Source organism: Bos grunniens, chromosome 20, assembly GCF_055505025.1.
Source record: "Bos grunniens cultivar Pamir isolate PY7600 chromosome 20, Bosgru_T2T1.0, whole genome shotgun sequence".
Classification (NCBI taxonomy): Eukaryota; Metazoa; Chordata; class Mammalia; order Artiodactyla; family Bovidae; genus Bos; species Bos grunniens.
The window spans coordinates 57910497-57935759 of NC_141184.1; the positions used below are offsets into that span (position 1 = coordinate 57910497).

The 25263-nt window shown below is 35.9% G+C and overlaps 2 protein-coding genes across 6 annotated transcripts in view; one reads left to right on the plus strand and one right to left on the minus strand.

Moving 5' to 3' along the window:
• Positions 1 to 2733, minus strand: part of CENPK (centromere protein K) — a 55933-nt gene extending 53200 nt beyond the window's left edge. For all 3 annotated transcript variants that reach the window (XM_086361986.1, XM_086361985.1, XM_086361987.1), the window contains exon 1: positions 2687 to 2733. The gene's annotated coding sequence lies outside the window, so the exon portion shown is untranslated. The remainder of the gene's footprint in view (positions 1 to 2686) is intronic.
• Positions 2734 to 2888: 155 nt separating this feature from the next.
• Positions 2889 to 25041, plus strand: PPWD1 (peptidylprolyl isomerase domain and WD repeat containing 1). 3 transcript variants are annotated; one of them, XR_015148915.1, is made up of 12 exons: positions 2889 to 3090; positions 6256 to 6358; positions 8300 to 8400; positions 8542 to 8662; positions 11858 to 12305; positions 15620 to 15810; positions 16647 to 16836; positions 18686 to 18894; positions 19022 to 19960; positions 21152 to 21233; positions 22179 to 22361; positions 24744 to 25041. XR_015148915.1 is itself a non-coding variant. In XM_086361968.1 (11 exons), the coding sequence occupies exons 1-11, from the start codon at positions 2901 to 2903 to the stop codon at positions 24885 to 24887; spliced, it is 1935 nt and encodes a 644-aa protein (XP_086218094.1). In that variant the 5' UTR covers positions 2889 to 2900; the 3' UTR covers positions 24888 to 25041. The 3 variants fall into 3 exon arrangements, 1 of the variants encoding a protein (XP_086218094.1); XR_015148914.1 differs by lacking the exon at positions 18686 to 18894; XM_086361968.1 differs by lacking the exon at positions 18686 to 18894 and having other exon boundaries at positions 19779 to 19960.
• The last annotated feature ends 222 nt before the right edge of the window (positions 25042 to 25263 follow it).

Sequence of the window (25263 nt, forward strand, 5' to 3'; positions counted from 1 at the left end):
AAGAATATATGACAGGGAGAGTCTTCTCAATAATGGTGTTGGAAAATCTGGACAGCCACACACAAAAGAATGAAATCATACCCAAAAATTAACTCCAAATGGTTAAAAGACTCGAATGTAAGACTTAAAACTCTAAGACTCCTAGAAGAAGACATAAGTGGCAACTTTCTTGTCATCGGTCTTGGTGATTTGGGGAGTTTGGTAAAAAACAAAAATAAACAAGTAGGACTATATTAAACTATAAAGCCTCTGCACAGCAAAGGAAACCATTAACAGAATGAAAAGGCAACTACTAACTGAATGGGGGAAAATATTTGCAAATCATATATCTGATATGCGGTTACTATCCAAAATACATGAAAAACTCAGACAAGTCAATACCAAAAAGTAATATGACTTAAAAATGAAAATGTTCCAAAGAAGACATACAGATGACCAACAGTTACATGAAAAAGTACTAAACATTATCAAGTAAATGCAAATCAAAACCACAATGAGGTACCATCTCACACCAGTCAGAATGGCTGCTATCAAAAAGTCTACAAACAATAAATGCTGGAGAGGGTGAGCAGAAAAAGGAACCCTCTTACAGCCTTGGTGGGAATGCAAACTAGTACAGCCACATGAAGAACAGTGTGGAGATTCCTTAAAAAACTGGAAATAGAATTGCCATACGAGCCCGCAATCCCACTGCTGGGCATACACACTGAGGAAACCAGAATTGAAAGAGACACGTGTACCCCAATGTTCATTGCAGCACTGTTTACAATAGCCAGGCCATGGAAGCAACCTAGACGCCCATCGGCAGACGAATGGATAAGAAAGCTGTGGTACATATACACAATGGAATATTACTCAGCCATTAAAAATAATGCATTTGAATCAGTTCTAATGAGGTGGATGAAACTGGAGCCTATTATACAGAGTGAAGTAAGTCAGAAAGAAAAACACCAATACAGTATACTAACGCATATATGTGGAATTTAGAAAGATGGTAATTATGACCCTATAAAGAACAGTCTTTTGGACTCTGTGGGAGAAGGTGAGGGTGGGATGATTTGAGAGGGTAGCGTTGAAACATGTATATTATCATAAGTGAAGCAGATCGCAGGTCTAAGTTTGATGCAAGAGACAGGGTGCTCAGGGCTGGTGCCCTGGGATGACCCTGGGGGATGGGATGGGGAGGGAGCTGGGAGGGGGGTTCTGGATGGGGAACACATGTGCACCTGTGGCTGATTAACATTGATGTATGGCAAAAACCACTACAATAAAGTAATTAGCCTCCAATTAAAATAAATTAATTAATTAAAAAAAAAAACACAATGAGATGTTAGAGTGGCAATTATGAAACCAGTGTTGGCCAGGATGTGGGGAAAAAGGAATTTCCTTGTTCACTGTTGGTGAAAACATAAATTGGTGTGGCCACTATGGGAAATATTATAAAGGTTCTTCAAAAAGGTAAAGACAGAACTACCATATGATCCAGCAATTCCACTTCTGGGTGTTTATCCAAACAAAACAAAAACATTAATTTAAAAATATATATGCAGCCTTATGTTCATGGCAGCATGACTTACAACAGCAAGGACAACCCAAGTGTGTACCGACTGATGAATAAAGATAATCCAATACAAAATAGACAGACATATATAAGTACATTTTATTCAGCCATAAAGAAGAATGAAATCTCCTCACTGGCAACACCAATGGACCTTGAGAGCATTATGCAGTGTGAAATAAGTCGGACAGAGAAAGACATACCATATGATCTCACTTACATGTGGTATCTAAAAATAATAATAAAAAAGACAAGCTCACAGATTAAAAAAAAAAACAAAACACCCAGATTGGTGGTTGCCAAAGATGGGCAGGGGTGGGCACGCAAATGGGTGGAGAGGGTTGAAAGGCACAAACTTAGTTACAAAATAAGTAAGTCATGGGAATATAATGTACAGCGTGGTGACTACAGAAAATAATACTATATGAAAACATATATGAAAGTTGCTAAGACTTAAAAATTCTCACCACAGGGGGTAAAAAACATTTTGTAACTATGTATAGTAATGGATGTTAGACTTACTGTGGTGATCATTTCCCAATACATACAACATACAAACATTAAATCATTACACTGTACACCTGAAACTAATATACCTCAATTATATCTCAATTTTTATGGTAAATTTTGTATATATGTTTTTTTTTTTAACCACAATAAAAAAAATTCTTTTCAAATAAGAGAGCTTAAGTCCAGAAATCCACTAAGAGATGGAAACCTAGACCAGAAGGCCTGGGCCACTTAGGCGTGACTGGATTTCTGCCCAGTCCCTCCCTCCCCACTCCCCAGCCCCACCGCTCAACCCCAACAGTAACAAGCGCTCATTATCTTCTTCAGACTGTGTGTGAAAGAATCAAGAAGCTCAGGAAAAAAGAGGTTTGGCAAATCTCAAGGGAGGCCCGACAGTTAACTCGTTCTTTCAAATTCCCCACCCCTATGTCTTTCTCTCCTAACCGGTGGGATTCTAGAGCCGGAGAAGAACGAGACTCAGGCCTGGTGGGACGACAGGTATCCAGTTTCTCGGAGGTAAGGATCCCACCATAGGGGTCTGCAGCTCCATATCCTAGGAGTTGTCAACCGCGGGAGTAAGTTTCACCCGTTAAGACGCTCTCCCGGCCAAACGCTTACCTCCTCCGGACCACAGACCTCAGATCGCCTCAGCCTACTCCAGAAGTGGCTCTACGGCCCAGAACCCGCGCGCGCTGATTGCTGATTGGATCTGCTTCCACCCATTCCAGCCAATCCTGGAACTTGCTCGGCCGCTGACGAGAAGGCCGCGCTGCGGCTTCGGGATTGGTAGCCGAGCTGTGAGTGTCGCGCACTTTCTGACGGTTCGGACAACATGGCGGCCGAGTGTGGTAGTGATTCACAGCTGAGAAGAAGAAGGCGCCGGGACCCGGAGGAACCGGAAAAAACGGAACTCAGCGCTCGAGAGCCGGTAGTGGCAGTGCCTCAAGAGAACGAAGAAGAAAATGAAGAGCGCTGGGTTGGGCCTTTACCTGTAGAGGCAACATTGGCGAAGAAGAGGAAAGGTAGCTACAGAGACAGGCACAGGGCGAGACGAAATACTGTGTCCCCCGAGTGGGAGAGTTCAAACCAGACCCCAAAACGGAGGGTGTGTGATTGTGGGGATTTGTGTCGTCGGAATAGAGGGTCGTCTTCTCACTTCTGGCCGTTCTCTACTCCGAAATAGTGATTTGGACAGAGTAAAGCGTCTTTTTAATAGTATCTAACAATCTCTGGTTTGTTACAATAGAGGCTAAAGCTAACTTGCCATTACTTACGTGTTTGGCACCGCTCATTTAATCCGTACAGCTGCCGTATGAGGTTGGAAGTTTTAATAACCCCGTTTAGCAGATGTGGGAAAGAAAACCGTTTCTATTTCAGGTTTTTAGTTGAAGAGTGGTGGTAGTGTATTTGGCCACCCGGGAAGGTGGTGCCTATTTAGAGTCTTAAGGAATAGATAAGGATAATTTAATTCCTGAGTCCACCACTAATGAGTTTTCTGACAATTACAAAACTTTCCTGGATTACAAGTTTTTCATCCAAAAACCAAGATCTGTGGTTTTCACACCATACTCTTGAGATATCATGGCCGGAAGCATTTTGCGACTAGCGTGTAATAGTGACAAAATTTTATCAAATAAAAAGGGTGGTCCAAAAAAGGGGGGAGATGTTGGTAAAAGGGTCACATTAAATTTTCTTATTTTTCAGGTTCTTTGGAATGTTTTCCTTAAACGTATAAGACCATTAAAATGTGATCTTTCTGAAAGCTCAAATCTTTAATTACTCTTCCAACTTAAAAATTTTAAATGATTTCTCATTATTTTTAGAACAATGTCCAAACTCCCTAGTATAGCATGTAAGGCCCTTGATTTGATTCCTCCTTCAGCACATTTCCATTACTTCCTCTCCCAAATCTTTGATCCTCCTTACTCTTTGTCCAAGCCATACTATATAACACTAGAGAATGGGGCATGCCCTTTTACAACTGCGAATGTCTACGTGGGTGTCACAAGGTGGAATAATTTTCCTCACCCACTTCCCTTAACCTACTGTCGTTCAACCTTTAGCTCAGCTATTACCTTCTCTGGAAAACCTATGACTTTTCCAGTCTGGGCTGAGTTTCTAAAGCACATTGATCATAAGTATGAGATGTATTTATCAGAGTGACATTTTTATGGTTCTAAATTTTGAATACAATTTGGATACAGATACAGCAAAATTTTATGTATCCAAATTTTGAAGAAGCTACTTTTTTGAATATTGTTCCTTAACACCCTTAAAGTGCAATTACCTTTTTTACTGCTAAGTCTTTTAAGTTAAATGTTTCCATAGCAATTGTTTCCTCATTGGACTTGCTACATTTTAAAATTGTATGTTTATTCATGTGATTGTCTGATGAATGTTTCTCTTCACTGTTAAGACTGTAAGCATGTAAGAGCAAAGACCATGCCTATTTTGCTCCAGTGCTGGGTACAGTGCTTTCCATATAGCAGGTACTCAGTAAGTATTGAACGAATGAATATTACTATGTGTATGTTCACAATTATTTTCTTGCACTAGATATCAGGTCCCTTTTTGTGGAAATGAGTGGAAATGGAAAAGTCCAAAAATATCAAGGTGCTGATATTAGCGTTAGGAAACAAAGAGCTTATAAACAATACAGTTGAGACAGATGCTTATTCAAATTAATCAGTAGTGTATTCAGTTTAAAGAAGAAGTTGAAATTCAAAAACATGTATGAAATGTTAGAAAATGTCACTGAAGATTTTATCTAAAAGGATAGGGTTTAAAACTTAGTAGAAATGAAACCATCCCCTTTAACATGTTCTTTGGACATTGGGCTTTTGTACACATTTTCAGAAAGATACTATAAATGGTTATATGGCTCTACCTTATATGACGCTCTCTCTATATATATCATATACTATATGGCTCTACCAATCAATGATGGTTTTCTCAAGACAGTGTTAACTCTTCGTGTCCATGTCCCTTGGAACCTAGTTTGTTCTCAGTAAATATCTGTTCAACAAGTGAACTAACAGCAAAAGGAATATCCATCAGGATTAAATTTAGCTGTATATTACAGAAAAATCCAAATGACAATAAATAAAAAAAAAATCCAAAATGACAATAAAGATAAAAGTCCTAAAGTAGACAGTCTGGGATTGGTGTGGAGGCTCCAAAGGTTCTTCCTTCCTAGTTTAATGCCCCAACATCACTAGAATATGGACCTCATGTTTGTCCTTGATGGTTGTCTCCAAGTTTTAAACTGTCAGATGGGGCAAAGAAAGAACGGCACAACTCTTAAGGGAGATTTCTTGACTGTTACACAACACTTCCACTTTTATTTCATTGGTACTTAGTCACTCCTAACTGCAGAGAAGGTGAAGAAGATACTATAGCTGGATGTTAATATTCCCATATAAAAATGGAAGTTCTGTTAACTGAAAATGAAGAGAGACATAATCTGTTGGACACAACTTTTAGCTTGCTAAATAGCAGTGATGAAAAACCATGAAACGATCATGCTTAATTTACGAACTTTATATGGGCATGTTTGGCCATCATTGGGTTGTTTTTAGGTATGTCATTTTTTTACTAGTAAAATTTTTTATAGCTCATATCATGAAATATTTCCTCAGATTACCACTCTTAAAAATGTTTTGCCCTTGGAAAAAGTTTGAGAAGCACTCAACTGGACATTCTCTAGGATTTTCTTAGCTCCAGAAATCTAAGCATTTATTACATTTACTCAAACCTAGTATCAGTGACTTCAAAGAGGATCATTGCCTTCAAGATAAACTGAGATGTTCTGGATGGCCTCTGACCTCTTACTACTTATTTAAATTAGCAGTAATAATTGGATCTATATGGTTGGAAAGTTGGTTACAATATTTTCATGAAACTTACGGTTTTTCTCTTTTAATGGAACTTGTATATTAAGCCAGAGCCACTCAATTCTTAAGTTCTGGGACACAGTTAAGCATATGTATAAAACCTGAGAATGATTCATGACCAAATAAACAACGGTGCTATTCAGTACTATGAAATAATAAGTTACAACTGACATAACAGACACTGGATATTTTTTCATTACGTGTGAATTGAGAGAAATTAAAATCTAAAAGGAAATACAAAATATTATCTAGTTCCAGTTGTTAAAAATATTTTTCTTTATTTTTTTCCCTTAGTTCTAGAGTTTGAAAAAGTCTATCTTGATAATCTCCCCAGTGCATCCATGTATGAGCGCAGTTACATGCATAGAGATGTTATCACCCATGTGGTGTGCACCAAGTAAGTCTGTCTGTATTTTTTTCTGAAAAGTTTATTGTTTTTTTTAAATACTTCAGTTTTGAGGTGAATTGTAGAAGTAGCTTTAGGATATTGAGGATTTCTATTTCATTCCATAGGTTTTGAAATAATTTGTTAAATAAAGACCTACATGCTCTTTCCTCTATCATACAAAGATGCATTCTCTAAGACCAAATTCCCTAGTTTGTGTACATGTGTTTTGGAGACAGATGCCAATAGGGGATAATCCAGGTAGTGTCAGAGTTTCCGTGAAGGAGAGTATATTAGTTAATTTGGGAGTAATTGGTAGCTGGCCTTTTCAGTACAAATAGGGAAAATGATGAGATCCAAGACATTCTGGAAATGTCAGAGAACCTTTAAAATACCTGAATAGGGTTTTGTAGAAGGAATAGTAATACTCTGCTCTTTGTTGAGCTCATATTATGTCTAGGTCCTGTATCAAGGCTTTTTCATTAATTGTCCCATTTATCTTAACAGTCTTAAGTATCCATCTACATTTTCTAGATAAGGAAACAGGTTTAGAGGGGTTTAAGTGGTAGTTGAGGCTGGAGAAAAAAAGGCAAGAAATCCCACAGTGTTCTATTTCTTGTATAGATTTTGAACCTGATTGGGAGAATAACATCACATATGTGTATACATGTGTCTGTGTGTGTGTGTAGACTTCAAGATCACTGTGGTTGTGGTGAAATGAATGGATTCAAACACAGCAAGAATGGATACAGAGAAAGCAATTAGGAGGCTAATACAGTAATCATAGATGAATTAGGATGGTGGCTGAGATGATATTGGCAGTGAGTATGGAAAGAAGTAGATGATTTACTTTGCTGTTTGGATCAGTTTATTCTTGATCTCTTGGAGACAATTAAAAGATTTAAATATCTTTATATTCCTTATATGGGATAATTTTGACCAAATCTTAGCTCTTTTCCTAGTAGAAAGTTGTCAGTTAATAAGTCAGCATATAGGACTAGCTTTCTATCACTCCAGGTTTCTTTGTTTAACCTAAGGCAGCAGACTATAATGGAAAGATTTTTGAAGATTTTATAGAAACCTAGTGTTTTGAAGTTAGGCAAACCCAATATTGAATGCTCTTCTCCAGCTACAGACCTGGGGCAAATACATTTAAAATTTTTAAACTATTTCCTATTTTTTAAAAAGATGGTGAAAAATATTCACCTTATAGAGTTGTTGTAAAGATGGTTATAACTAAGATAATGTATGTAGAGTACTCAACATTTAATAGCTTTCAACAAATGGTTTCTATTTTTATATAATTGATGAGAGGCTATACTGTACAAAATGTTGGTACTTAACCAAAATACCTTGGATAATATCTGAAACAAACTTACATTGAGTTTTGCTTTATATGTGAGTAGTATGTTGGGATTTAATTATTTATCACCTTCTGAAAGGTAGTACATTTTCCCTGTGAGAAGACTGCCTGTGGGGTAATTTTAGCATTAAAGGACTCTATGATCTAGTGATTCCTTGTGAGGCTTTTTTAATGTCAAGATTACCTCAATCCTGATCCTAGCTCTTAAATTTAAAATTAGTGTAGCACGGAACTTTTTAGTGCTCTGTGGTGACAAAGAGGGGATATATTGAACATGTTTACATATACCTAATTCACTTTGCTGTACAGCAGAAACTAACACAACACAACTGGCATACAGCAATTATACACCAGTAAAAAATAAATAAGATTAGTGCAGCAGTAGCTGTTATGATATCCAGAAAAGAGCTTCAAATTTTGCAATGTTATGTCTACCCTAATACAGTGATACAGTGGTTTGTATAAAGGAAGATTTTTTTTTGTAATCTGTTATTTAAGAGTCCAAGATTCTCAGTAAATATTTGGCTTCGGGGCACAAAGTGATTTTTTGCATCTGTTTTAGAAAGTAACTTCTACAATTTTTTATGCAGGACAGACTTTATTATTACTGCTAGTCATGATGGACATGTTAAATTCTGGAAAAAAATAGAAGAGGGAATTGAATTTGTTAAACATTTCCGTAGTCACCTAGGTAAGAATTTCACTTCTTTTGTTTTTTGGCTCTCATTTCAACTGTATTGATTAAAGTTTCTTTTTAAATTTTTGTTTCCTTTTAATTATATCCATTTCTTTTATGTTTACTAGAATGTTTTGATTTGGTTTCTTTAAATAGGAGTTATTGAGAGTATTGCGGTTAGCTCTGAGGGAGCTTTATTCTGTTCCGTGGGTGATGATAAAGCAATGAAGGTGTTTGATGTAGTGAACTTTGACATGATCAATATGCTGAAGCTTGGGTGAGTCTTTTTTAAAGTGTGTTTATATATATATATATTTTTAACCTAATGAAAGAATTCTTGAACTAAACTTCACCATTTCATAGGTATTTCTAAACAGAATATATTACCATTCCATTAAAAATGTGCCTTTAGATTTTGTTTGGGAAAATTAAGTATTATGAATCTTTGTTATGATGTTGTTTGTGGGCTTCTGCTGTGAGTTTTGTCATTAATTACAACAGAAATGTCCAAGTAGCACCATAACAAGGATTAATTATATCCATTTTACACTACTTAATAATTTAATGAGCATCCATCATGTCTGATTTACTGGCATTTAAATTAACTTCCTAGTAATGCTTATTTCAGTAATATAGCATTGTGTTTTTATAAGGCTTACGCGCATTTTTGGAATTCTTGGTGATTTTAAACTTTAAAGTATATTGATACCCAAACTATGTGGTTAGACTGTACAGTAACGAAATTAAACTGAATACCATGGGATGTGTAGCTTAAGCAACAGAAATATATTTTCTCACACTTCCGGAGGTTCAGTTCAGTTCAGTTGCTCAGTTGTGTCCAACTCTTTGCGACCCCATTGACTGCAGCACGCCAGGCTTCCCTATCCATCACCAACTCCCGGAGCCCACTCAAACTCATGTCCACCGAGTCAGTGATGCCATCCAACTATCTCTCCTCTGTTGTCCCCTTCTCCTCCTGCCTTCAACCTTTCCCAGCATCTGAGTCTTTTCCAATGAGGAGATTGGAAAGTACAAAACTTTTGGAGGTGGAAAGTCCAAAATCAATGTTCCAACAGTGTGTGTTTTCTGGTGAGGACTCTTCCGGGTTTCACACTTTGTCCTCGTTAAGTACAGGGGAAAGAGGGGAATATTTTGCTCTTCCACTTCTAAGAAGGCCAAGGCCTGTTGGATTAGGGCCCCACCTTTCTCACCTCTTTAATTACCTCTTTAAAAGCCTTTCTCCAGATACAGTAACTTTGGGGATGAGGGCTTCACCGTGTGAATTGGAGGGAGGTAGGGATTAGAACTACACAATTCAGTATGTGACAGTACTTTTTGGGAATTTGCTTCAAAACCAGTTTATGAACCACTAAAAGAAGTCAGTCTCATTATTTATGATAAGAACTTATTTTTTGACTACAAATAGAAATACATGTAAAATATCATGTATGAAACGAGATGCCAGTCTAGGTTCGATGCACCATACTGGATGCTTGGGGCTAGTGCACTGGGACGACCCAGAAGGATGGTATGGGGAGGGAGGAGGGAGAAGGGTTCAGGATGGGGAACACATGTATACCTGTGGCAGATTCACTTTGATATTTGGCAAAACTAATACAATTATGTAAAGTTTAAAAATAAAATAAAATTTAAAAAAAAATAGAAAAAAGAAATACCTATTGATACGTCATATTCCCAGCTTTGTTTTCCCCAGACTTTAGCTGTTTGTTTTTTTAATCAAACATATATTGAACATTTGCCATCTTTCAGGGTATTGAAAGAGAACAGGCATATCTTGTTTTATTGCACTTTGTACACACTGTGTTTTGTTTTTTTGTTTTTTTTTTTGACAAATAACAAGTTTGTGGCAACCCTGGATGGAGCAAGTCTGTACTCACCAATTTTTCCAACGGCATTTGCTCAGTTTCTGTCATTATTTCACATTTAGTAATTCTCATATTTCATTTTTCATTATTATTATATTTGTTATAGTGATCAGTGATCTTTGATGTTACTGTTACAAAAGATTACAACTGGCTGAAGCCTCACATGATAATTAGCATTTTTTAAGCAATAAAGTATTTTTAAATTAAGATATGTATATCTACATGTAATTTTTTAGACATAATGTGATTGCACACTTCAATAGAAATACAGGTAGTGTAAACAAACTTTTATTGTGCACTGGGAAACCAAAGAAAATCCATATGGCTCACATTATTGCAATTTTCAATTTTTGTGATCTGGAACCAAACCTGCAACATCTCCAAGCTATGCCTGTGTCTTTTAAGATTTTATAGAAATTCTGAGAGTCCTCAAAAAGTTTTAAGCATCAGCTCTGTCATTGGAGTAACTGTAACTTCTCAGACTGACGATTTTGAAGGAGAAAACACACAATTGAATATATAAGTTTAGTATGTTGATTACTACTACTACTAAGTCACTTCAGTCGTGTCCGACTCTGTGCGACCCCATAGACGGCAGCCCACCAGGCTCCCCCGTCCCTTGGATTCTCCAGGCAAGAACACTGGAGTGGGTTGCCATTTCCTTCTCCAATGCATGAAAGTGAAAAGTGAAAGTGAAGTCACTCAGTCGTGTCCCGACTCCCAGCGACCCCATGGACTGTAGCCTTCCAGGCTCCTCCGTCCCCGGGATTTTCCAGACGAGTACTGGAGTGGGGTGCCATTGCCTTACATTTGTCCAATTCTTTTACACTTTATCAGGTAACGTGTTCAAAGCTCATAGTATTAAGATCAAGCTACTGATAATGAGAGAGTGATATCTGAACATTTTTCTTTTGAGCAAAGCCATGACTAAAATATTTTGACCTTAAATATTTCAAGAGTGGATTTGTAAAGTATACTAACACGCTAACCTATTTAAAAGTAAGGTATATATAGACAGGGGCTTCCCAGGTGGAGCTAATGGTAAAGAACCTGCCTGCCAATGCAGGAGACATAAGAGATGCATGTCCAATCCCTGGGTAGGGGAGATCCCCTGGAGGACCTGGGCATGGCAGCCAACTCCAGTATTCTTGCCTGGAGAATCCCATGGACAGAGGAGCCTGGCACGCTACAGTCCATTGGGTCCCAAACAGTCGGACACTACTGAAGTGACTTAGAATAGCACATACATAGACAGAGACATCGAGATCCAAAAAAAAAAAAAGCCTCAGAATATTTTAAGAACCAGGTCTGTTTCAGTTTCCTTGTAAATACTTGCTGTGTGAGTTCTCTTCCTGTGGTTTGATCAGTCCTCAGAAGTTATTATCATTCATTTATGAGATCAGAAGGAGAAAAATTAGTAACTTTTCCTATTCTTCCCTGTTCTGTATCTTGCTGCTACGTTTGATCAAAGAATCTAAAACTGGCTGAATCGCTGGCGGGGACGTTTTTTGGTGATGGGAATGAGTAAGGATGCTTATGACTTGCTTTGGCCTCTTCTTATCCCCCTCAATTCTTTACTATTTTAGGTATTTCCCTGGACAGTGTGAGTGGATCTATTGCCCGGGGGATGCCATATCTTCAGTTGCTGCTTCTGAGAAAAGTACAGGAAAAATTTTCATTTATGATGGTCGAGGAGATAACCAGCCACTGCATATCTTTGACAAACTCCATACATCACCTCTTACTCAGATACGGCTAAACCCTGTTTACAAAGCAGTAGTGTCTTCTGACAAATCTGGAATGATTGAATACTGGACCGGTCCTCCTTATGAGTATAAATTCCCCAAAAATGTGAACTGGGAATATAAAACTGACACAGATTTATATGAATTTGCCAAGTGCAAGGCCTATCCAACCAGCATATGTTTTTCACCTGATGGGAAGAAATTAGCCACTATTGGTTCTGACAGAAAAGTTAGAATTTTCAGATTCTTAACTGGAAAACTCATGAGAGTTTTTGATGAATCACTAAGTGTAAGTGCCATATAAATTTGATCATATTTTACTTTTCTGAAAATGTCTTTAGTTTGTGCTATTTCTTAAAAGATTTTTTTTCTGGACATGGACATTTAGATTGATGATTAATTTACTTATCACATTAAAGATACTGTTTGTCTGCTGTCTTGCATTTTTACTCTTTAAAACTCTCTTCTGTAGGTTTATGATGTGATATTTTCTGAGCCAGTTTTTCTTACACTTACGTGGCTGTTTTTGTAGTTTTGTTGTTTGAAAGCACATTCTTTTGAGATCCTCAAAACCCATGCTAGGCTTCCTTCTCTTCTCATTCTTTTCACTCCTGCCTTCTATATGACTACTTAAAAATTTATTTCTCCAGCCTTCTATTATAAACAGACCTGGCCCTATCCTTTTATTTTTTTATTTTTGCTGTCTTCATGAATGGCACCAATATGTATCTGCTAGCACAAGCCAGAAATCTGAGTCATCTTTAACTGTTTTTCCTTACCCATCTATTTAATTCATCATGAGTCCTATCAATTTTACTTTCTACATATACTTTAAATACATACATTTCCTTTTAGCACAGCTGTGACTACCATAGCTCATAATCTGTTGCCTGGCCTATTGCATGGCCTACTCCCTATATCTATTCTAACTTCTTCCTGACCTGTTCTCCATGCTCCACCCAGAGGAATCTTTTCAAAACACATTATCTTATCATGTCATCCTTTGACTCTTTCAGTGACTACCTGTTGTTTTTAGGAGGGAGACCAAAATCATGGCCTACCATATTGTACCCCTCCCTTCCACTTCAACCTGCTGTAATTCACCTCCCTCCCTGCCTCTGCTGTACCCAGTCAGGCCTTCTTTCAGTTTCTTGACTACGTCTCCCACCACAGCGCCTTTGCATATGCTGTCCCTCCTGCTTGGAGTGACCCCTAGTCCCATTAATCCTTATTCCTCCCCTTACCTATTGAACTCATCCTTCAACTCTCAAAGAATCATTTCCCCAGTGATCTTCCACTATTCTTCCAGTCTTTTTTTAATGTGGTAGTGTATCACTATTTATTTTCTTTTAGAACATTTGGTCTTATTATTTGATTAATGTGTATCACCCCTACCCCCAGTAGATTAAACTGTGTGTCATTTATGGTCCTGTATGTTTTGCTTGTGATTGAATCTCCAGCACTAAGAATGATACTTGACACAAAACTGTTAACAAGAATTTATTGGGACTTTGCTAGTGGTCCAGTGTTTAAGACACAGCACTTCCATTGCAGGGGGACATGGGTTCAATCCCTGGTTGGAGAATGAAGATCCTGAATGCCTTTTGGCATAGCCAAAAAACAGGGGGAAGAAAAGAAGTATTTATTAGAGCATGTAGCTCTAGAATGAGTTTTTATCCATGCAAAGATAATTGGTTTTGTGGATATTTGAGTCTCATCATGTTTCCATCTTGTGGTTCTCTAACTGCTATGGCTATGTTGAATATTCCAAAAGTCTGTGGGTCAAATCTTTGTAACAATAGTGTTTATTGTACAACAGTGTCAATTCTACAGTCTTTGTAGCTACCAGTTTATAATAGATTCCTTGCATTAAGTACTTCAAAAATGCTGTCACCTTATTAGCGATGTGGTAATAAGTTGGGTGAATTAGCTGCCTGAAAGAATATGAATCCAAACAAAAGGGAAGGTTTGTATGCTAGTCAGATTATCCTCATAACTCATTTTCTTATTGGAAAAATATCACTTTCCATTATGCTTTTGGGAAAAGGAGAAACCTTGTGATGTTTTCTTTAATGGTGGCTTCAACTTAACTATAATTTTAAAACTCTTCACAATTTGCAACTCTTCCTAGATTCCTTAAGAAAACAAATCTATTCTCTGGATACAAATCATTTAACACATATACTCTGAGCTGTTGAATTCACTCTATTTCATTGTTGTCTTTAATATTTGTTGAAATTATAGGATTATTGTGGTAAGATCAGTAGCAAAGTATAGGACAGAAGTTGAGATTCAGGATGAGGGAGTTTGCCCAAAAAAGGGGGTGCAAATGCCAATTAATTTAGTAATAATGCTAGTGACTAGTTAGTTAATGACTGGTATCTCATAGTTCCATGTTAAGGGTTCTAACTAGTTAAGAGTCCTAGTTTAATAGACAAATTTAATTGGATGGTGTGAAGTTGTATCTTTTGGTATTTTATTAATCAGGAGTACTGCATATTGGCCATACAGAGATGATGAGATAGATGATAAGAGATGCAGCTATTAAAGAGATGCAATATTAAAGAATATTGTAAAAAAAACCATCAATACAGTGTATTAATGCATATATATGGAATTTAGAAAGACGGTAACAATGATCCTATATGCAAGGCAGCAGAAGAGACACAGATGTAAAGAATAGACTTGAACTATGAGGGAGAAGGCAAGGGTGGGACGATTTGAGAGAATAGCATTGAAACATGTATATTACCAAATGTGAAATAGATGACCAGTCCAAGTTTGATGCATGAAGCAAGGCACTCAAAGCTGGTGCTCTGGGACAACCCAGAGGGATGGGATGGGAAGGTGGGAGAGGGGGTTCAGGATAGGGGGGACACATGTACACCTGTGGCTGATTGATGTCAATATATGACAAAAACCACCACAATATTGTAAAGTAATTATCCTCCAATTAAAATAATTTTTTTAAAGATACTAATGTGCTTAAAAGGTTAGATTAGCATTTATTACTTTTACATGGGCAGATGACCATCTATAAACTTTATTTCTCGAAAATGAATCTTCTTTCTAGCAAAATAATCAAGGCTCCCATACTACAAAAATGTAGTCTAGCATCTAGGCTATTCCTGGCAAATGAGTAAAGCAATAATAGTTCAGAGACTGGCAACAAGAAACCCTAATGTTGTTCCCTAACACGTATATCTCCTTTTCATTTCTGGAGTTACGTATATTGTTGTTCTTTCCACATCTAGAAAAACCAGAGATTTTATTAATGCAAGCATGATCAAAAAGTAGTAGATGGGACATAAGCCTGACTGACCTTTTTTCATTCACGATAGAGAACCACTTTTGATTTCTGCAGTTTTATGCCCTAAATGTTGGGGAAACTGAATGTAAAGATCACATCTTTGGGGAGGCTGGTAGTGTGACTGTACATAGTAACTAAGATATGACCCTTATCTTGAAAGTTGTGTATTAAATATCTAAAGAAAAGTAAACCAAATACTGTCAGTGGCTATTAATGGACACTCTGCTTTTATTTAAATTCTCCTTCCCTTTATCATGTAACATTATTTTTGTTAATAACGGTTTGTTTCCTAGATGTTTACTGAACTGCAGCAGATGAGGCAACAGCTACCAGACATGGAATTTGGTCGACGGATGGCTGTAGAACGTGAATTGGAGAAGGTGGATGCAGTAAGATTAATTAATATAGTTTTTGATGAAACTGGACACTTCGTGCTGTATGGAACAATGCTGGGCATTAAAGTTATAAACGTAGAAACAAACCGGTAAGCTTTAATATCACATATGCTTTTAAAAAATTTACTTCTAAAGGACCATTTCCTCCTTTGGGGAAACAATGGGAGTTTTGTTTGTTCCAAGACAAGTGGAATGGTCCCAGATGTCTAAACTTAACCAAATGTTTTGACTGGATTTTTCTGTGGTCTTTTGGTTGTTTATAATCTTATGTAAAAAGTTTCCACTCATGTTTGTTAAAGAAATGGAAGAAAGATATGCATAGTTTCAAGTTGTTGTTGTTTTTTTTTTTAACAAGTTTCAGTCTGTCTTTTGCTTATTGATTTAAATTAGCCCGTTTCATGTTAAATGTTGCCAAATATTTTAACCACAGAATTCAGCATTACATCCTGCTAGACATAAAATCAGAAGTTAAAATGCATGAAACCACAATAAGCCTTTTGTGCAAACAGCCCATTTGGTCTTAGAACAAAATTGCTATAATCAGATACTATCACTGAATGTAAATGAAAAGAACTTAAAGTATATTTAAAGGAAAAAAGTCTTGTACTGTACATTTTCACATATAAACAAATTTATATTGTAGTTCTTGGCAATACAGAATCTTTGAAGGCTTGAAGAAAGATTAAAACGATAGGGATAGGTTAAAACTGTTTAACTGAATTATTTTTTTTAATCTGAAAATTATAAATACCTACCAATTTAAAATAAGTTTTTTGGGGGAGTGGGAGAGGCAGAAAAATACTTTTTAAAAACCTTTTACTGGTTATTTTGTACAAAAATAAAAGATAGTTGATTCCTAGCTTTTATCTGCAAAGTTGGTATAATTGGAGTTAATCCTGATAATTTTATTATATGTATTTTCCAGGTGTGTGCGGATCTTAGGCAAGCAAGAAAATATTAGAGTGATGCAATTGGCTTTGTTCCAGGGAATAGCCAAAAAACATCGTGCTGCAACTACTATAGAAATGAAAGCTTCTGAAAACCCCGTTCTTCAGAATATTCAAGCTGACCCAACAATAGTCTGTACATCCTTCAAAAAGAATAGATTTTATATGGTATGTGGAAGTATCAATACCAAGAGATGTTTCTTCCAGTTTGATTGGAGTTTTATTTTTTTAACTTGTGCTTTCAACTGAAGAGAATGTTGGCCATAATAGACTTTCTAAACAACCCCATCTTATAACATTAGTATTGTAGAATCTTTAACTAGGGTTTGTTTAAGTATTTCTGTACTGTTTTATATCCGGTTTTGAACAAGTTTTCAACCTAGCTTCTACAACTTGTGCTGTCTAAGACAATAGGAAGTAAGTGGCTGTGGTAATAATTGCATCCAAAATTGATTTTCCTGTGGACTTTTAAAAATTCTTCTGTTTTAGTATTATTCATCTTTTACTCTTCAACATGACTTGCACATTTCCTTCTCTAGATACAAATCTTTTTTCACCTTTTGATTCCATTGTAATGATGCTACTGTGGTGTACATTCCTGAGAGATATTTTTTTTCTGAAAAATTAAAAGTACTTTGCATGTTAAGTATGATTGGGCTCAAAATCAAACTACTAAGCTATCTAGGAGTAACACTGTTCTAATTTTGTTCAGTCAAGCAGAAAAATCTAAAGTGTAGAGACCTCTGCGTCTGTATCTGTCTTTCACGCTTAGAGACTTTCCAAAACCCAGGTGTAATTATTTTTTTGCCTAAAATCCTTAAATGACTCCCCAGCTGTCTAATACATTAACCACTCTCCTAGTTTATCTTTCTTCATTTTTAGTTCATTGGCTATACTGAACTTGATCCCATTTGCAGGACTTGATGTTATTTTTACTTGGTGGTGTTTGCACAGGTTATTCCTTCTGTCAGCCACAAACCTCTCCCCAGTTCCTCTTCATATTTCAGATCCCAACTTGGAAGCCCTCTCCTGACATCAAGTCTGGAATAGGTGTGCCTGCATGTGTACATGTCACACTTTTTGGAATAATTTAGTGATTTTGGGGGGGTGGGGAGGGGTCCCTGACACTGTCCTCTCTTCCTCAAGATAATATAAAATCCATAAATACAGAGCACTATGTTTTCTTCACATACCAAACTCCAGAGTTTGGTGAATTGTCTGACCCATTATAGGATACTCATTCATTCATCTGACAATTTACAAGCAGCTGTGATGCTCTAAAGGTTATCAGCATTTGGTAAATGTGGGAAATAGCAGTTTATCTACTCCAGCCAAGCTTTTAGCCTAAAATGGATATATTCTTTTAAGATAAGAATTTTGCTTGTAAACTTTCAAATTCACTGCTGAAGATTTATTAATATATATGTTAAAGAAAAATACTTGTTATTACCTATAATTTAACTGTTTTGAAGGTAAAAAAAAATCATAAAAGATAATTCTTAATATACACTAAATTTAATTTTCCATTTTATTTAAAAATTGTCTTTCCCCAGAGTTTATGTTTGTTGATTAAACCACACGTTCCTTAGAAGCTCTGAAGAAATAGAAAAATAAAAAAGTCACTCACTGAGTATTTATACTGCTAACATTTTCATGGATTATTAGATGTACATATTCTTAAATAAAACTAAAATGGTATTCATATATGCAAATGTTATATCCCTTTTTGCAAATCCAGTACCATAAAATAAAAGTAAAATTGTATTAAATTTGAACTTTAATAGTTCTATATGTGAACTAAATCAAGATAATTTTAAAAATTCATATAATTAAGTAGTGAAACAGACATGTCATTCTTTGGTAACTGGAGAATAATATGCTAAAGCAGTGACAACCTGGCTTAGTTGATTCTTAGTCTGGAATCGATCCAAGTAGACCAAGGACTGACGTTAGGCAAAACAGAGTCTGGGCACTAGATTTACCTTTCTGGAGCTCAGTTAATATCCACCTTTCTTAGGGAGAGAAGATTTCTGCTTGTTGCTGCTGCTGCTGCTGCTAAGTCGCTTCAGTCGTGTCCGACTCTGTGCGACCCCATAGACAGCAGCCCACCAGGCTCCCCTGTCCCTGGGATTCTCCAGGCAAGAATACTGGAGTGGGTCGTGTCCAACTCTGAGCAACCACATGGACTGCAGCCTACAGGGCTCCTCCATCCATGGGATTTTCCAGGCAAGAGTACTGGAGTGGGGTGCCATCACCTTCTCCAGATTTCTGCTTACTGAGAGTCAAATAAAAGAAATAGGCCTTTAGAAGTCCAGAATTTTACAACTGAAAGTTTTTTCTCAATTCTCTGTAGACCTTGAGGATCCTGAGATTTCTGCTTCACTCAAAATGTACTATACATCCTTTCTTCCAAGCTTCAAGGTTTAGATAGATCAGATGGGACTCCGTCAAAAAAAAACAAAAGAGGAGGTCAAGGTCCACTGCTGATTGATCTTTGAATCCTCATCCTGCCAGCACCAGGTCCTGTTCACAGTAATAACAATTATTAATATGTATATATTGCCTTATGTGTCAGGCATTATCTCTAAACACTTTATATCCTTCATTTAATCTTCATATCAGGTGTCATTTTGAGGTAGTTTTTATTATCATCCTCTTTTATGAGTAAGGAAATGAAAGTAATGAATTTACTTCCCCAAAGTCATGTAACTAGTTAAGTGGCAAACTATAGTTCAAATTCAGGCAATCTAAATAGTGAAAAGTAAGCAATAGATGGCAGGTTAGGTAGGACATACTAGAAGGCAGAGCAGAGAGCTACCTCAAAGCTGCCTGTTTTTAAATGGGTACTCAAAAAATTTCACCAAAAAAGAAATTAAATTCCATTTGAAATCATTCATCTTCATCATATGAATTTTCTCATTAGGCAAATGTAGAAATTTAGCTGCCTTGCACGTCCTATGATTGGAAGCAATTCCATAAATAAGCATTTATTCTGATGTAAATTCTTAGTTTCCTCAAATACTTCATTAGAAATGCAATTTTCTTGTTCATAAACTTTAACCAGATGAAAAATTTAATTGATTTACTCACTTTTTATTTTCCTCCTTGAGTTTACTAAACGAGAACCAGAAGATACAAAAAGTGCAGATTCTGACCGAGATGTTTTTAATGAGAAACCTTCTAAAGAAGAAGTCATGGCAGCTACTCAAGCTGAGGGACCTAAACGAGTGTCAGATAGTGCCATTATCCACACAAGCATGGGAGACATTCACATCAAACTCTTTCCTGTTGAGTATGTACTGTTTCTGTTGTCATAAATAAATACCAGTGTAAATGTATATATTTGAAGAAACTGCAACTTCTTGTTATTTTGACTTAAGATATTTTGAAAAATTGAACTGTTAGATAAAGCATCTTTCCTAAGCTCTCTGATAATTGTTACATTAGGAAATGTGAAAATCTTATATATACATAAACATATTTCACAGGTTTATTATTATGACAAATAGTAGATATGACAGTGCTAAATGTAAACTATAGATTGACACACAAATGTATATTACCGCTACCATCCACTACACATGCCAACTATAGGTTTTGTGGCTCACTTGTTATAACTGGCTTTCCTCTCAAATCTTTAAGGGGTGGATAATTACTTTTCCTTCCTGACATTTGAGTTTGTAGAATGCACAAACAATACCAAATACAATGCAATACGACTGGTTATTCTTGATCCAAAAGAAGACATCTTGTACAGTGCCTTGATTTAAAAGTACTTTGTTATTTTGATATGAATGTTTTATGTCTAATATTTTACCATATCTTGACACCAGACAAAAAACTAGGCAATTCTAGACACTTGGACTATCTCATTTTAAGTATTCAGAACCCATGCATCCACTAAGCCTATTCCCTGATGTGGTTGGTACAAGATTCTCTTGATTCTCTGCCATTCTCAGCATTGGGAGCTATTATATGATAATATACAGTATTAAATCATCTCATGAGATTAGTTAATATTATTTAGAAAGTGTATCTGAGTGTGTGACTATCATTTAAAGTTTATTAAATTTAGTAGCTGTCATAGCAGTGAATAAGTCCTTGGTCAGGAAATGTCACCATACTATAACATTGTTTTTATAAGAAAATTACCTTTCCCAGGAACTATATACAATGGGTTATGGTGCTATGGTTATATTTTTTAAAAATACTAAATGACTTTGGAACCTAAATACTCTCAAATTCAAGTAAAATAAGCAGTTGTGATAGAAAGATGGTGTATTATATAAACTATAAGAACAGGCTACTGCCTATATACCCTGTCAACTCTTGCTTCTGCTGAGATCAGAAGAAATTATGGAAAAAAAGACTGTCCTGAAACATTCAGAAGATTCTGAAAATACCATTGGGAAGCCAAACTACAAAGAAAACTTTCCGAAGATGCTCCATTAAATTTTCATATTTTTAATATATGTCTCACTAGGTGCCCTAAGACCGTGGAAAATTTCTGTGTTCACAGCAGAAATGGTTATTATAATGGACACACATTTCACCGCATAATTAAGGTAAGTTATGCAAATTTTATATGATTTAAGGAAAAGTATGTTATTGTATAATGAGGTTTAGAACCTAAGGAATCTCATTCACACTTAGCAATTTATTAGGAATAGGAAAAATGGACTATGGAAGTCAAAAGAATAATGGGTGATCATGAAAATCAGATATAAAATCAAGGATAGGAACAGGTATCCTTGATTTTCTAAAAAGGTAGCTAGCAGGGTAGCCTTTTTAGAAACACTGCAGCAGTCTTTTGTCAGCAGTTAAAACGAAGGATCAGGTAATGAGTAAAGGGTCTTGCTGAGATAAAATCAGTAGCCAAGGTAACCTGTTTCTAGTAGCTAGATAAGGTCTAGATCTAGAAGATTAAGTATTAGAAGAGCTATGTTGCCACTTTTATCTGTGAAAACTACCACTAATACCTGATGAACAGAATGAATTCAGCCCAGGATTTTGTTGAGCGACATTCCATGAAATGTAAGGAGCAGTGAGGTAGTTCTTGATTACTGGCAGGTCAGAAATGGCAGAAGAAATATCAGAAGGAAAAATTAGATTTCAGAGTTCTGAAGGAATTAGTGAAGTGACTGACTAGGACATTCAGAGTGTCTAGGGAAAGGGGAGAGAAAAGAGTGGGCCAATTATGTAAGACCTAACACATTAAACAAGATCCTAAAACTTATCTACACTATTAATTGGCTTTAGTTACTGAGTGAGATAGTGCCTGTCTATAAATGGAAAGACCTTTACATTTTTGTTTCCATCATCGAGATAAGGTGGCAGTTATGCAATGAAAATACATAATCTAAAGTATAACCAAGGGTTTACTTTAAAACCAGTTTATAGAATGACATATTAAGATTTTATTGAATATAAAGCACTCTTGACAAATATACGACTCCAAAGCATACATATATGTAATATGTGTAATACTACTTTGTCTACTTTCTGTTAAGGGCTTCATGATTCAGACAGGAGATCCAACAGGTACTGGTATGGGAGGAGAAAGTATATGGGGAGGAGAATTTGAAGATGAATTTCATTCAACATTACGACATGACAGACCATATACACTCAGCATGGCCAATGCTGGATCGAATACTAATGGATCCCAGTTTTTCATAACAGTAGTACCAACAGTAAGTAGAACATGCATGTGTGTGTGCCAAGTCGCTTCAGTCATGTTCGACTCTTTGCAGCTATAGGACTATAGCCTGCCAGGCTCCTCTGTCCATGGGATTCTCCAGTCAAGAGTACTGGAGTGAGTTGCCATGCTTCCTCCAGGGGATCGTCCCAACTCAGGGATCGAACCCATGTCTCTTATCTCTCCTGCATTGACAGGCAGTTTCTTTTCTACTTGAGCCACCTGGAGGCATTTTCCAGGTGAATTTAAGCCAAAGATTCATGGGCTTTGATCTAAGAGAGTGAATTCAGTGGAAAAGAGAGCTTTATTATTCTCTTATTATTTATATATTCTAGGATATAAAAATGAAAACAATTTAGAAAGGAAAATGGAAAATTACCTAACAAGACTTCACTTTATAATCAGTACTTTTGTAATTCGGGCCAATAAATAATAATAAATTAAATAATTTATTTATAATAAATACAAAGCTGAGTTTGTAATAAAGCTGAGTTTAAGTCAGCTTTGCACTATTTGTTGGACAATCCAAAACAAATTATTCTACCTCTGGGCTTGTTTCCTCATCTTTAGAATAGTAGGATGAGAGTATAAGAATTCCTGATTTTAATACAGTTTTTCCCACATTTTTCTATCTCTGAAATCAGAATGCATTTTCCAGCTCCCATTGATCTAAAAGATGGAGATATTAAACATTCAGCTTTTTTATTTTTTATTATAACATGGAATGACTCTTAAAAGCTTCTAAGTGAAAATATATCTTTTAAATTATATTTTAAATTGTGTTTTGTTGTCTTTTTTTTTTTTTTAAGTGGAGGGGGCAAAAGATAAACAAGGCATATTTTGTCGAACAGGACACAATAATTTAAAGAGAATGTATTTCTTTTCTGCATTTAAGGGCCTCAAACATTTCTTTCATCAGTCTAAAAGAAATACTCCCTTTGTCTTAACTTTTTAATGGCATTTCCATTTTTCATATGTTTCGTAATTATTTTTTTCTAAGTTCACATCAGCATTCACTTCCGTTAAATTTGCCAAAGGAAACTGTTAATATGTTTCTCTTGTTACTATTCCTGTAGGATTTATTGTACCTCAGTATTTATTGTTTCCAAAAATAAGCATCATTAGTTGAGGCTTCAGTATTTTTTGTGTGAAAATTTCAGAAACAATGGAATCTTAAGCTAGATGTGTCTAGCAGCTTTATCTTTTCATCTCCTTCAGAGGATGCTATGGGGTTCATTTAATTTTTCATTTGTTCTACAGTGAGGAGAGACCAATAGTATTTGCAGTACAAAAGAAACTATATCAAACACTATGTTTTAATGACAAATGTTTACGGTAAAAAAGCTGAGGAATTAGTGCTAACCGTTTTTGTTTTTCTTGTACCTTTGAATTCCCCAAAGTCTTAATCGCTTTATTTCAGTGTTGTTAAACTGAATAGACAGATGTTTTCCTTTGTTTTATACCATATAAGACTCTGTACAGTATGTTTGTGGAAGATTGAACTAGAATAATGAAAATTTGTTTGCAAAAAAAAAAAAAAAAAAAAAAAAATAAATTATATTTTAAAATGAAGCCAAAGTTTCTTTTTAATCAATGACACTGTAGCTTTGATGAAATACATGTAAGAATATCTAGCTCTGCTGCTATGCAGTTCTATAAAATTACAAAAACTTTTATTTTTTAGAATTAAATAAAGAAAACAATTTATAACTACTGTCTGTCTTCCAGGTACATGATCTCATGTAATATTCACAATACTTCTAGTATCATTATGAAAGTGAAAGTGTTAGTCCCTCAGTCATGTCCAACTCTTTGCAACCCATGGACTGTAGCCCATCAGGCTCCTCTATCCATGGGAATCTCCAGGCAGGAATACTGGAGTGGGTTGCCATTTCCTTCTCCAGGGGATCTTCCCCACTCAGGGATCAAGCCTCAGTCTCCTGCATTGCAGGCAGATTCTTTACCTTCTGAGCCACCAGGGAAGCTAGTTTTAAAAAAATAGATGAGGAAACAGTGAGACCTGATGAACTTGCCAAAGGTCAAGTAAGTAGCAAAGCCAGAGTCTGAACTCCTATCTCTGATGCCAGAGCACATGCTGTCTAAAGTATTCCAGACTGCTTCTTGAGCAGGTAACGTTACTGCAAAGAAACTTAGCTTTAGCAAACATCTCCCAGCTCCCTTTGATCTAAAAGATGCAGATATTAAATATTTAACTATGCTTTTTTATTTTTATTATGACATGGAAACTACTCTTAAAAGCTAAGTGAAAATATTTTTAAATGAAGCCAAAGTTTAATTCTTTTTAATTTGCTCATCCAGTGGGTGTGATTTAAGAATTTAGGATTTACCAAGATTTTCTATTTGTCCTCCAATACAGCCTTGGCTTGATAATAAGCACACAGTGTTTGGACGAGTGACTAAAGGAATGGAAGTCGTACAAAGGATCTCCAACGTCAAAGTCAATCCCAAAACAGATAAGCCCTATGAAGATGTCAGCATCATAAATATTACTGTCAAGTAAAATAGATTTGTCTCATTGTCTGTATAAATAAAAATACACATACATTAAACACAGGATTATTTTACATAAGGAAGCTCAAGATTTGCTGAATGTACAAATCATGTTTCAGGAATTCAGTATTTGTGTATTTTTCATTAAAGGCTATTTTTTAAAAGCTCTGCCTTTGAGTTTTCTTGCAGTATTTCTCATCATAAGAGGTGATAAACTCAAATGGACTAAAACTCAGGCAAATAGCACTCTTTATACATAATTTCTCAAGAGTCTTAAAAACCATATTAAATAATGAGAATGGTATGCATTTGTTCCTCAGCTTTTTAAAAATATGCCAAATAGTCTGCCCTCAAATGTTTCTTTTAAGAAACATGTTTTCTTAGAT

What these genes read in the sequence shown, in the direction of transcription:
- PPWD1 (XM_086361968.1), top strand. Translation starts at nt 2,901, where the DNA reads ATGGCGGCCGAGTGTGGTAGTGATTCACAGCTGAGAAGAAGAAGGCGC. An exon ending in ACCCATGTGGTGTGCACCAA is followed by an intron (nt 6,359 to 8,299) that starts GTAAGTCTGTCT and finishes TTTTTTATGCAG; the next exon opens with GACAGACTTTATTATTACTG. An exon ending in ATCAAACTCTTTCCTGTTGA is followed by an intron (nt 19,961 to 21,151) that starts GTATGTACTGTT and finishes ATGTCTCACTAG; the next exon opens with GTGCCCTAAGACCGTGGAAA.